General features: G+C 43.4%; 1 protein-coding gene across 1 annotated transcript in view; it reads left to right on the top strand.

Annotated features, from left to right (window-relative positions):
• LOC129751518 (bromodomain and WD repeat-containing protein 3-like) overlaps positions 1 to 12,132 on the top strand; it is a 38,109-nt gene extending 25,977 nt beyond the window's left edge. The window contains exons 5-11 of the mRNA XM_055747064.1: positions 3,644 to 6,877; positions 6,941 to 7,200; positions 7,265 to 7,405; positions 7,479 to 7,600; positions 7,670 to 7,821; positions 8,446 to 10,668; positions 10,758 to 12,132. Coding sequence (XP_055603039.1) covers positions 3,644 to 6,877; positions 6,941 to 7,200; positions 7,265 to 7,405; positions 7,479 to 7,600; positions 7,670 to 7,821; positions 8,446 to 10,668; positions 10,758 to 11,102 — 6,477 coding nt within the window. The 3' untranslated portion in view covers positions 11,103 to 12,132. The remainder of the gene's footprint in view (positions 1 to 3,643; positions 6,878 to 6,940; positions 7,201 to 7,264; positions 7,406 to 7,478; positions 7,601 to 7,669; positions 7,822 to 8,445; positions 10,669 to 10,757) is intronic.
• The last annotated feature ends 491 nt before the right edge of the window (positions 12,133 to 12,623 follow it).

Genomic DNA, 12,623 nt, shown 5'->3' on the forward strand with positions numbered 1-12,623 from the left:
TTGTTTTGTAAAGGGTTTCGCTTATAACCGAAACCGCCGATCCTGTGTCTATTTCCATTGAAAGATTTTGATTACTAATGGACACATCCACATAGCATGCCTCAGACAAACTATTAACATTTGAAATCATCAAACAATCTATTTCGCTTTCCTCGCTAGAATCCTTCAGACGTAATCTATCAAACTTATCAGAAGGAGAGACGGTTTTCCCTTCTTCTTCTTTTTCAATAAAATGAACATTCTTTTTTTCAAACCAGCAATCCCTGCGCAGATGTCCCGATCGACCACATTTATTGCAAACCGCTCTAGAATGATTGAACTGTTTGCGACCATGAAAACGTTGATCGTTACTACCGTTTTTATCGAAACTCCTGCTTCTCGATCTATTTCTATCAACTCTCCCATAATTGTTCTGATTATAATTAGTTCTGCCTTGATAACGCTGATTTTCAAAACGCTCACGACGGCCCAAACGATTTTTAATGGATAAAATATCCGCATTAACTTCGCTGTGTTCACCAATAATCTTGGCGCGTTCCCCAGCTAGTTCGCTGTTGATGATTAAGTTTGCTACCTCATCTAACTCCCGATCGTCATCCATAAGCAATTTATGCTGCAGAATTTTATCTCGAAGACCAATAATCAACCGATCCCTTATTGCTTCATTTTTAAATTCTCGAAAATTGCATTTTTCTGCTAAAAGTTTAACAGCCAAAACGAAATTTTCCGAATTTTCACTAACACCTTGAAATCTGTTGTAAAATTTGTATCTATGCATTAAGGCTGGTTGCGTTTTGTCAAAACGAGCTTTTAATTTGGTGATAATATCCCTATATTGCAGGTTACTAACTTCCTCATTGGGGAAAAGTAGTTTGATTTCATCATAAACGAAATCGCCACTGAGTGAAATAAACCACGATTTCCTGGACGCTTCCGTTACATTATTTAGCTCGCATAATATTTCAAACCTTTCCACGTAATTCTGGAACGACCTGCCCACATGATAGTGGTCAATCGTTCCGATCATACTGGGAGCCGCCATTTAGCTAAATATACTTTGCAATAAAATACTATGCCGTATAGACCCAAAAGAAGAGAAAAAAAAAACCAACTTTTAATTTTTATACTCACTCAAAAGATGGAATTACTACCTGCAGTACGACCTGTGGGAAAGCCACACTAATGTACCGACCTCAAGCGACACACGTTAGGTAGAATAACCGTTAGCACTGACTATGCAACGTTAATTCTCCCCGTCGTCGATGCCTCACTAATGCTGCTCACAACTCACAGTCCGAATTTGATACGAGAGCTGCTGCTGTTGAGTGTAGGTAGCCTAGCGTATGCAGATTCACTTTGCTACGGCGATCCACTATCGCACGATGTAACTCACTCTCTTCGCTGAGATGTTTCTATGCTGTTTTTTTAAGCCTCACGTATGTAGATTCGCTTCGCCACGACGATCTACTATCGCTCGCTGTATGGGTAACTCACGCTCTCCCGGTATCTTTAACTGTCTCGGACCAAGCCTCAGTAGAAATGGAATCTGTGGATGAAATTTCAAAATGGCGTTAGAAACACATTTATCTATTATATTAATAATTTCACAATGCCAATATGCAGTTATATAAATCACTTATTTTCAGTACTTTTTAATAAATTTTTTGATTTTTGCTTTTTTTTTTTTTTTTTAAATATATTTTCGACCTTGTCAACAGGTAATCTAGCACTTAGCTTCAATTTACCCTCCTTCCTTAGTAATTGCAAATTCCTCTGAGCGTAGGTATCTCTCAAGCAATTCTAATTAAATTTGTTTTTGTTTTACTTACGACCCACACTAGAAAACGCTTGTTTTCCGTTTGAATCACCAAATTGTCCTCGTCGCCACTAAAATATATCAGCAAGGGAATATTGATTTTATAGAATAATACTTAAGGTAAGTTTTCGGATCACTAAAGGATTAACACCACGATTAGATTGTCTCCGGTTAGACGGCTAAAATACGAATGGCTTTATTCCATTTCGTCTTTTCAGATCTTTCGTGCTTCGAACATTGTTTACACGAAAGCTTCAACTTCGAAGATTCATTTATACATTGCAGAACGCAAGTATCAATATATGACAGTTATGATACTCCATGGTGGATGGGTTGGAGTTAAAAAGGGATATCTCATCTCACATTTTTTTATTAATTCATACCTAACAAAGTCTAAAGTTTAGGTTTAGGTTAGGGCTTTTACAACTTCCAAAATTACAACAAATTAGCTCTTATTTCATCATTGTTCGCAAATCGTTTCTACGAGAGGTTGTTCAGTCTTGCGTGTATGTATGGTCTAACTTATACAGACACAGAAATTGTACAACCCCCAGCCCAGCCAGAAGTGCGAACGAACATTGGGTAGTAAGTAGGTGGTAAACGACCAACACTAGCGAAGCTACCGTTACCGTTCAATGAAAGTTGTATGTATTTTTTTTTTAATTAATGTTTTTTTTTTTAATTTATTACATAGAATAATGACTTCAATCATTAAGGTCTAAAAACACTTTTATTGATTTCAACATGTTTCAAAACCATATTTATGCATTCAGGCTTGAGATAAACATATTAAGAAACAATCACTAGATGTGTCCACTCTACAGATGTCGTTCTCAACTACTCTCTCCATGCGAGATCTGATTTGAAGCACACCTTCGCAATATAAACCCCTGACATTGAAGCCCTCGCCTCAGAAATAGAATCCTTCAGAGAATTGACACTTCGCTGAAAGGATTCATAGGCATTTGCTTGAACATACGCCCATATCAAACAGTCGAGAGGGTTCAAATTCGGACTGCTTGGAGGCCAAAAACCCTTTATCCAAAACTTCGTGTTTTCCTTAAATCAGGTTTGGATCCGTGGTGAGGTACGACATGGGCTCCATATTGTTGGAAAACAACATTCCCAGGTTCATCGGAGTTTACCCGAATTCACAGAAGCACCTGTTTTTTCCTAACTTTCTTTTAAACTTCAGTATGAACTTTAACTCCAGCTTTTATGAAAACAGGATACATCTTCAATACTTTCGAAACAACAACTCCAAATACCATAACTCCGGCGGTATTCTTGGTAGTAAACTTTAATTTCACATTCTCTGGAACTTTAATTAGTCCTGTTATCAAATGGCGCTTTGCTCTGTAGATGTATTCAAGTCATCTTTGACCAATCGATGCATAGAAGTATTCGAGATATTCGCTCCTTTAGCCAGCCTTCGGATTGATCCCAGTGGATTCAGCTTCACTTTCGTCTTGACCGATTCTATCACTTTAACAGTGCGTGCAGATTGTGGCCTTCCACTACACAGGCTTCGTGGACATGGTCCATCAAGGAGAGAAGGTATCACGCGGAAAACAATCGCTAGATGGCACCCTACAGCCGCCGCAATTTGCTTGTAAGATTTTTGGGCGGTTTAATGAAATTATTATACATACTACTGAAGTAGCTACTCGAACATATCTTCTTCAATGATAATGAGAGGGGTAGACTAAGAACCAATAATGGTCTCCAATAATGGTTGAAGCAGATTAGCAACAAAGAAAAAATCTCTCGAAAATCTCCAATTTTCCAAAACCGAATCACTTACTCCATACATTTCTCCCGTTTTAGGAAAGGAAATACCCACACATCGGACCGCACCATCTGCTGGAGATATGCACCCGCATTGGGCCCATCCTGGACCGGGAGTTGGCACCGGCTGTGCCGGGAGTGCAATCGTTGCTTGCCGCCGGTCGCCAGAGCGTGTTGCGCACCAAGGAAAGCGTAACGCGTCCTCCGCAGCTGGTGGATTACTGCACCCGGATACATCATATGCCGCTGGCCGATGCGGTCCATCGGAACAACACCCACAACATCGTGAAGGTGCTGTACGGGCGGCAAAGTGCTGGACCGCTGGTTCGCCGCCAAGCAATCCCAAGTTCGTTCTACTCGAAACAGAACCTGCAGCGGCGTACTTTGGGTCACCTGTCGGCCGTTTATTGTGTGTTGTTTGATCGTTCGGGAAAGTACATCATTACCGGGGCCGATGACCTGCTGGTTAAGCTGTGGAGTGCAATCGACGGACGATTACTGGCCACTTTTCGTGGTGCTTCTGCTGAGATAACGGACATTGCCATCAATTTGGACAACACTATGTTGGCAGCGGGATCATTGGATCGGATGCTGCGAGTGTGGGATTTACAGTACGGAGGCCCGATTGCTGTTCTATCCGGGCACACTGGTATGATTACTTCGGTGAATTTTTGTCCATCGCCAAGAGCAGATTTGCGATTCCTGGTGACGACCAGCACGGATGGGTCCGTCGCATTCTGGGATTACACCAACCGAGGCGGAAAACCAAGCTTTAACACCAAGCCGGTGATGTACCACGAGAAGCTTCGTCCAGGACAGGCGCAGATGATTTGTGCATCATTTTCACCTGGTGGAATATTCCTAGCAGCAGGTTCTGCCGACCATCACGTTCGAGTTTATCTGATGTCAGAGGATGGTCCGAAACGAATTTTGGAAACAGAATCCCACTCCGATACGGTTGATTCTATTCAATGGGCCCACAATGGGTTGAAGTTTATTTCCGGCAGCAAAGACGGAACGGCACTTCTGTGGCACTTTGAATCCCAGCAGTGGAAATCGACTCGACTAAACATGACTGATCGCTTACTGTCCTGTCCGGCCCCAGGGGAAGAAAACAGCAAACCCAAAGTAACGATGGTGTCCTGGGATAATACCGACAACTGGGTAATAACAGCGGTGAACGACTACACAATCAAAGTCTGGAACGCCCATACCGGAAAGCTGCATAAGGTTTTAAGAGGACACACTAACGAAATTTATGTTCTCGAATCGCACCAGAAAGATTCCGGGGTGCTGCTATCCGCTGGACATGATGGTCAATTATATATTTGGGACATCGTACAAGGCGTTTCGCTAGCTAATTTCCTCAATCACATCGAAGGCCAGGGCGATGGCGGTATATTCGATGCCAAGTGGTCTCCAGATGGAACGATGATAGCAGCAACGGATTCACATGGGCATATTTTGATGTTCGGTTATGGATCGGGCCACGAGAGGTTGAAGCAAATGCCAAAAGAGCTGTTTTTCCACACCGATTACAGACCTTTGATAAGAGATGTATCTCACCATGTCATGGATGAACAGACACAAACTATGCCTCATTTGATGCCACCCCCATTCTTGGTAGACATCGATGGAAATCCTTATCCTCCTTCAATGCAACGGTTAGTTCCTGGTCGTGAAAATTGTCCCTCGGATCAGCTGGTACCAAATATCGGCATCGGTAATGAAGGGGAACCTGCACAGGAAGGAGCTTATTCAAACATCGATAGAATGATTGAGGCTCTAGCTAATCGACAAGTAGGACCGGATGGCGGAGATCCCGCTCCAGATTCAAACAACGAAAGAGAAAACAGAAATGGAATGTTAGATGACCAACAGAATGATCCTAACAGAGTAAATGGACGACTTCCACAGGGTGTTCAACGATATAGTGCCGGTAACTGGCATCGCGACGGATCGTACAAGTTCCATCGGAGACAGTATGTACGACCCATGAGACATTCAGATCTTCAATATTTGAAGCAAAGAATTTACGCTTCTGGTCTGCAAGAACACGAGCAGTATCGACGCGAAATGCGCCGCCGTCCTCTGATGATCAATACCTCGAACAATAGTAGCTCTATGGGCAGTCAAGCTAACAGACGATCAGGTGGCCGCAACGGATCAAATGCGCGTCCAGTGCGTCGATCGCAAGCCAATGGAGACGCAAATGGTAGACAGCCAGCCTATCGAACGAGAGCCGTGAGAGACAATGAACCAGCTGCAGATGAGCCACCGGAACAACCGGAAACGTCAACTTCAGAAACAAGCAACAGCGACGATTCCACGGCAATTGAAGAAGAATTAGATCTATCAGGTTCCTCAAGTACTGATTCCGACAGCTCGGACTATTCCGATTGGGTATCTCACGAACCGGGTCGTAATCTGGAGCCGCCAAAGAGATCGAAAAGAAAACATGTTCAGCGACGTACATATTCACCGCCCGAAATCGAGCAACCTGGACCTAGCACAGGTCGTCGGCAAAAAGTCCGCAAAATACCGATCACACGCGACGGAGAAATACCGGAACCGTATCGTCCTCCGGAATGGTTGAGCGAAGTTATCCCGCGCAAAGCGCCATACTATCCGCAAATGGGCGACGAAGTAGTTTACTTCCGGCAAGGACATGCTCGGTATTTGGAAGCCGTCCGAACTAAAAACGTTTACAGCTTGAGCAACAAATGTGAACCCTGGAGTTCAATGGACCTGAGGGATCATGAAATTTGTAAAGTCATCGGTATTAAATACGAGATACGTCCTCCACGTTTGTGCTGCCTTAAGCTGGGCATAATGAGTTCGGAGGGAACTCAAACGGGACGCTCGTTCGTTATCAAGTATCACGACATGCCGGATGTTTTAGATTTTCTGGTATTGAAACAAACATTCGATACGTCGGTGAGTCGGAATTGGGGCCCGGGAGATCGATTCCGCTGTATGATCGAAGATGTCTGGTGGTTGGGCCAGATCGAATCTCACAATCAACTTTCGCCGGATTTCCCTGATTCGTTGTTCATGTGTTTCCGGGTGCGCTGGGACAATGGCGAGTACGAACTTATGAGCCCGTGGGATTTGGAACCGGTGGATGAAAATCGCCTGCCGGCTGAAGTTGGTGGCGCCATTCCGGTGCTGCCCGAGGAGCTGCGAGCCATGCTGTACCAACCGAAGGCTGAGGAATGGCCTCGGGGAGACCGGGATGCATCCTGTCGGCGAATAATTGCAGGATTGGAACAGGTTTGTTTTAACATATTTTTTGACATGTGATTAATATTTTAATAAACTCATTTTCTACTATAGGTCATGGGGTTGGCTATCGCTGACCTCTTCCTGGCACCGGTCGATCTTAACATCTATCCGGAGTACGCATTCGTGGTGGAGTATCCGATCGATTTGAATACCATTAAGGCACGCTTTGAGAATCACTTCTATCGGAGGATAACATCGGCCCAGTTTGACGTCCGGTATCTGGCTACCAATGCGGAAAAGTTCAACGAATCTCACAGCAATATCGTTAAACATGCGCGTATCATAACGGACCTTTGCTTGAGAATTCTCGGGTAAGAATGGAAAAAAATTACCGCAAAAAAAATTTGTTTGCTTAAATATCTTTTTTCAAAACAGAGAACGCAACGAAGTCGATGTTCCGGCAGTATACCATCAGCTGGTGGATACCTATATATCGTCTGATTCCGATAGCGAAAGCCCTCGACCAGGGCCTTCTACCAGTAACAATAATCGCAGACGTCCGGCTGGTTCCCGAAGGTATGTTGATATCAACTGTTCTCTTTTCATTAAAGATAGATTTTTTAAAACCGTTGGTTATTTCGCTTTGCAGATCTCGTCGATTGGTTCCGGAGGGTGACTGGCGTGTGGATTGTCGGGAGCTGCTAGAAATGATTTGGCAAGGGGATGATTCGGAACCGTTCCGTGAACCGGTTGACACCATTCAACATCCAGGTACTACGGTTTTACTTGGTTACCATTAGTTTTGTATTGTTTTAATAACTTAAATTCAACCCATTTCAGACTATTTGCAAATCGTTGACACGCCGATGGACTTGAGAACTATCAAGGAAGATTTGCTGGGTGGCAACTACGAATCGCCGTTGGATTTCGCGAAGGATATGAAATTGATTTTCCAGAATTCGCGGAACTACAACACAAACAAACGCTCTAGGGTATGTTTTATTAGTTACTAGTTTTATTTTGTGGAAGTTTCTTATTTTTGAGAAAACTTTAAAGACATTTTTGGAGAGTTATACTAAATGACATCAAGTCAAACAACGTTCTGTAAGACGGTATTGGTGGATTTCAAAAAATTGTTTCATGTCTATCTTGATCTCCATATTCCAAGTGGTTTTCAATATTTTTGCCTTATATTTTGTTTCATTTCTCTATCCATGCATCTCGTTTTTTGACAACAATAAAACACATCAATAATATATTTAAAAAACATTAAACAATTGTTTCAAACTTATATTGAAATAATATCGATTGTCTATGATATAGGAAAACGTTTTGGTAAGAGAAGATCAGCCTATTTTTATTGTCTTTTTAAACTAATCTATGTTTGCATGAATTACACCTTTTAATTCGATGCCGCCGCAAAGGCTAGAAATAAAATTTAATTTAAAGTGTACTAAAAAGTTAGTTCAACTTTCTATTGAATTAAAAATTTTTCAAACCATTCAGCAACTTAGTTCAGAAAAAAACAAATATTGCAACGGCAGAGTATTTTTCTTTTCATTTACCCTTCATGGGACAGTTGTTTAAGTAATAACGTTAATTTCCTTTTTTTATAGATATATTCAATGACGCTGCGTTTGAGTACGTTATTTGAGGCACACATCAAAGCCATTATCTACAATTGGAAGTCGGCTAGAAGGAGAGCAAGCAAAGCGAATGCTGCCAAAAAAGCCTCCGGCGGTCAGGGCCCAAGCGGTAGTGGAACAGGAGGAGCCGGTGGATCCGGATCGGCACCGAAAAGTCGTCGGGATGATCGGAGTCGTGGAGCGGGTAGTAGTGGTGCAGGTCCATCCTCTTCACGCCGCCCGCCTCCTAGTCTCAATTCGAGTGGGTCATCGTCGAGAACGCCCCATTCGGATTATGACGATGACGACGACGATGATGACGATGAAAGTCCACCGAAGCGACCAACTCGTAATGGGACAACCATGAGCTCACGGCGAGTTCAGCAGCAGCAGCAGCCGGGTGGTAGTTCGAATGGCGTTACGTCTAGTAGTAATACGGTGGCCCATGATGCTCAACCAGGTCCAAGCCGTAGTCGAGTGATTCCATCGAGTTCGATGGGTGGTCCTTCGTCGTCAGGGCGAGTAACGAGAAGATCTCAGGACGATGAGGCTACCATGAGCAGTGCGGAAACCGACACTTCTAGCGATTCTAGTGATAGTAGTGACGACAGTCGAGGAGTGCCTGTTTCGTATCTCAGAAATTATGATTCAGGGGATATTTATGATCCTTACAAAAAGAATAAAAGGAGAAAAAAGACAAAATCAAAGAAGTCTGACAAACAATCGAGCTCTAAGAAAGGTGTAGTTAGTTCATCTACAACTAAAAACAAACCACCTTCTGGAGGAAGCAGCAGTACACCACACGTAACGAGAAATGAGAGAGGCCAGTATACTAGGCTTCCGCATCAGCAGGTACAAAATCAACGGAACGGTAATGTTGCGGCTGGTTTGGCAGAGCCAGGTCCGTCGAGAATGGTGAATCGTATAAATCAAGGAAGTAGCAGCAGAACAACTAATGAAAACAATCGTGATCACGACAAGCCAAAGATTGCAACTGGAGGCACCGGTGGAAGAACGTTAAGAAGCACACGAAGCACCACCACAGGAACAGACAGTGATGCTGAGGATGCTGGTGAAGGATCCAGCACAGGACGCAGACCTCCGAAACGACAGCATCGAATCGAATCCGATCACAGTTATCATATGGCCAGACCAAAAACATCTCGAATAATTTCCGATACAGACAATGACGATCGTTCACCTCGATCGACCCGAGGTAATGCACGCAGAGCACAAGCGGAATGGGGCAGAAGTGATGACAGTTTACTAACGCCAGATGATGATGAACGACCATCAAATTCGCAAACCTCTAGCAGAAGGATGAGGCCGCGAAATCGTATTTCAGATCCTGAGCAAAGTCCGGAAGAAACGAGTAATATCAGCAAACGAGGTTCCACCCAGCGAGCTGCGGCAGCCAGGGCACGAAACTGGCAGGTTAGCGAGAGTGACAATGATCCAAATGGATTGGCGCAATCTCCTGAAGTACCAAGTACAAGTTCCTCCCCACCTTCACGGACGCGTGTCGTCCGAACCAATGGTTCATCAGCGCCTGCTGTTCCTAAATCCCCGAGCAAACCGGAAAACCGTTCAACCAGTAGACGATTGAGAAATCTGTCCAACAGCGATACCTCTGCTACACCGCCACCACATACTGTTGATCACAATTACGGTGAACCTTCTTCGCGTAGAACCCGTCTTCAGCCATCACGTCGGCAAAGGCCGGCGGCCGAAAGTGCCGATCACACAACCCCTTCGGAACACACTGAAGAAGCTAGCGATGATGATGATGCGCCGCTAAGACCAAGAACAACAACTACCCAGATTAGTTCCCGGCTCAGGAGCAAAAAGACTCCTTCCTCGACAAAGCGGAAAAAACCATCCACTACTTCAGACGATGAGGTTCAAGACGATTCCGATGAAGAGTTTATTGGAGACGCCGAAGAAGCCGATTCGGACGAAGAGGCCACGGTAGAGAGCACCGATGACGATGATTCGGACGATGACAATACTCCTTTGCGCATGATGTCATCGTCGTCGACGGCTGCTGCTAAAAGCAGAAGAAACCGATCTCAACAACAGCAGGCAGCTGCCGCCATCAGCAGAAGACGACCACCGGCTCCAGCTGTTGCTACGGTTGCTTCATCCTCGAGACCCGCCAACATCAGCAGTAGACTGCGGCAACGGGACAGAGTTTCGTCCGAGGAGGAGTTTGGCGTAAGTATAAGGAAATCCCAAATTGTTTTCCACTTTTCATCCGTAATCAGCAAGTGAAACAGAAAATAATGAAATCATTTCATCCACAGAGCCCCGGTCCGTCCACGATGCGCAATAGCCGCAACCTGAAACGGCCTCACTACAACGAGGACAGCGATGAGGACGACCACAACCAAGGCGGTAGTACACGTTCACGGCCAAAGCGACCCGCCATCGATCGATCGCAACCATCAACGACACACCACCAGGCCGCCGTTCATCATCCGTCATCGCCCACGACGCGAAGTAGAAGTGACGCATTGATGAGCAATGGCGAGGACGAGAGTGGCTCAACCGAGAACAGCACCGAGGATAACGAAGCCCTGACGAGTGTGAGCAGTCGAGGTCGCGTTCGACGAATCAATCCCAAAGCGCGAAAAATCTTCCGCGATTAGAAATGTGCTACACAATAGTGATCGGTTGGTCGGTCGTTTTTTTTTGCCAGCGCTGTGTTGTGTAAAGTTTAGTAGTGTCCTTTGTAAAAAATCATTCTTGTTTCTTAGTTTTGTAAGCTCAAACTTCCTTTACTCTAACACACAGACAAATACACACATACACTCACACGAAACTCCTATTGTTAGATTTTAGTCAAGAGCAAAACATAAAAATGAATGTTAGCAGAAATATATGCATTCATTCGAATACTGCCACTTTTACAAACGGACGGTAATCAGCTCGCGTGGTTTCCGCCTATCCGTTCTTTAGATCACATGAAAGCGCGTTTCCTTTAATTTGTATTATTTATATCCACGGATAAATCAGAGAAAAATTAGAAAAACTACAAATATAAACGATCAGAATCCGGAATGTTTTCAGAACACAACGGAAAAGCATTGTCGCCAAACAATTTACAGCTGAAATCACCATAAAAGTTCCCGTTTCACCCAGTCATTAATGTGTTGGTTTTGCTAAGCGGTACAAATTTGCAAATATGTGTTGAAAAGACTGATCGTATCCAATACAGCAGAATTCTTAAGTTAATTTTCTGGTTTGTCAAGCGCTTTTCTAAAGATTCAACAACTTCTTACTATCGCTTACTAACAACAACGCCGGTTTGCTTAAGCACCAATCGAGCTGAGAACTAACTTGGTAACACCCCGCGCCCGCCCACTTCCTTTTTATTAGTTCAGTATAAATAAGACAGCAGCAACTAACGTTTTGTAAAATAGAAAAAAAAAACAGCAAAAACCGTGATTCATTATTGTAATGTTAAGGAACAAAAAATGGAAAATAAACAACAGAAAACAAATTCAAATTTAAACAAAATTAGTGTAAGCAAAACTTAATTCTATAATTGGAGAAAATAAACACAAGCAGAAAAACTATTATTGATTGTGTTTAGTTTTGTTTAGTTTAGTCAGCAAGTCAAAGTTGTCGGAGTGTGAACAAAGGTTAGAATAAAATAAAATTTATTTATAAATGAAACATGTTTTGCAGCATTATTTTTTTTGGAAAGAATGCCGCTTTATCCGAAATTTATCAAATTATGATGCTAACAAAAAATCCTGTTAATTTCACGAAAACCGTTGTAATTACGTAAAACTGTGAAAAAAAACTTGAAGCTGGGACTGAGACGTGCTCTGAAACTTAAAATATGAAACCTTTGACCCGAAACCTGGGATATGAATCCTGCAACCTGCGGCCTGAGATCTGACATTTCCTATGAATAGGTTGCAGGATTTATGTATCAAACATGAGTCCTGACGCTTGAGAGCAGAGAGATCTGTTACATAAAAACTTAGACCTGATTCCTACGACTTCAGACCTGAATGAGACACAAGACACGAGACAAATGTCTTGAGACCTAAGATATAACACAAAAAACAGGAGACGTGAGACGTGGAAATTGGACGAGAATTGGATCTAACTTCTTATGTTGTCTTATGTCTCAAGCTTTATGTCTCATGTCTTAGACC

The sequence above is a fragment of the Uranotaenia lowii genome, chromosome 3 (assembly GCF_029784155.1).
Source record: "Uranotaenia lowii strain MFRU-FL chromosome 3, ASM2978415v1, whole genome shotgun sequence".
NCBI lineage: Eukaryota > Metazoa > Arthropoda > Insecta > Diptera > Culicidae > Uranotaenia > Uranotaenia lowii.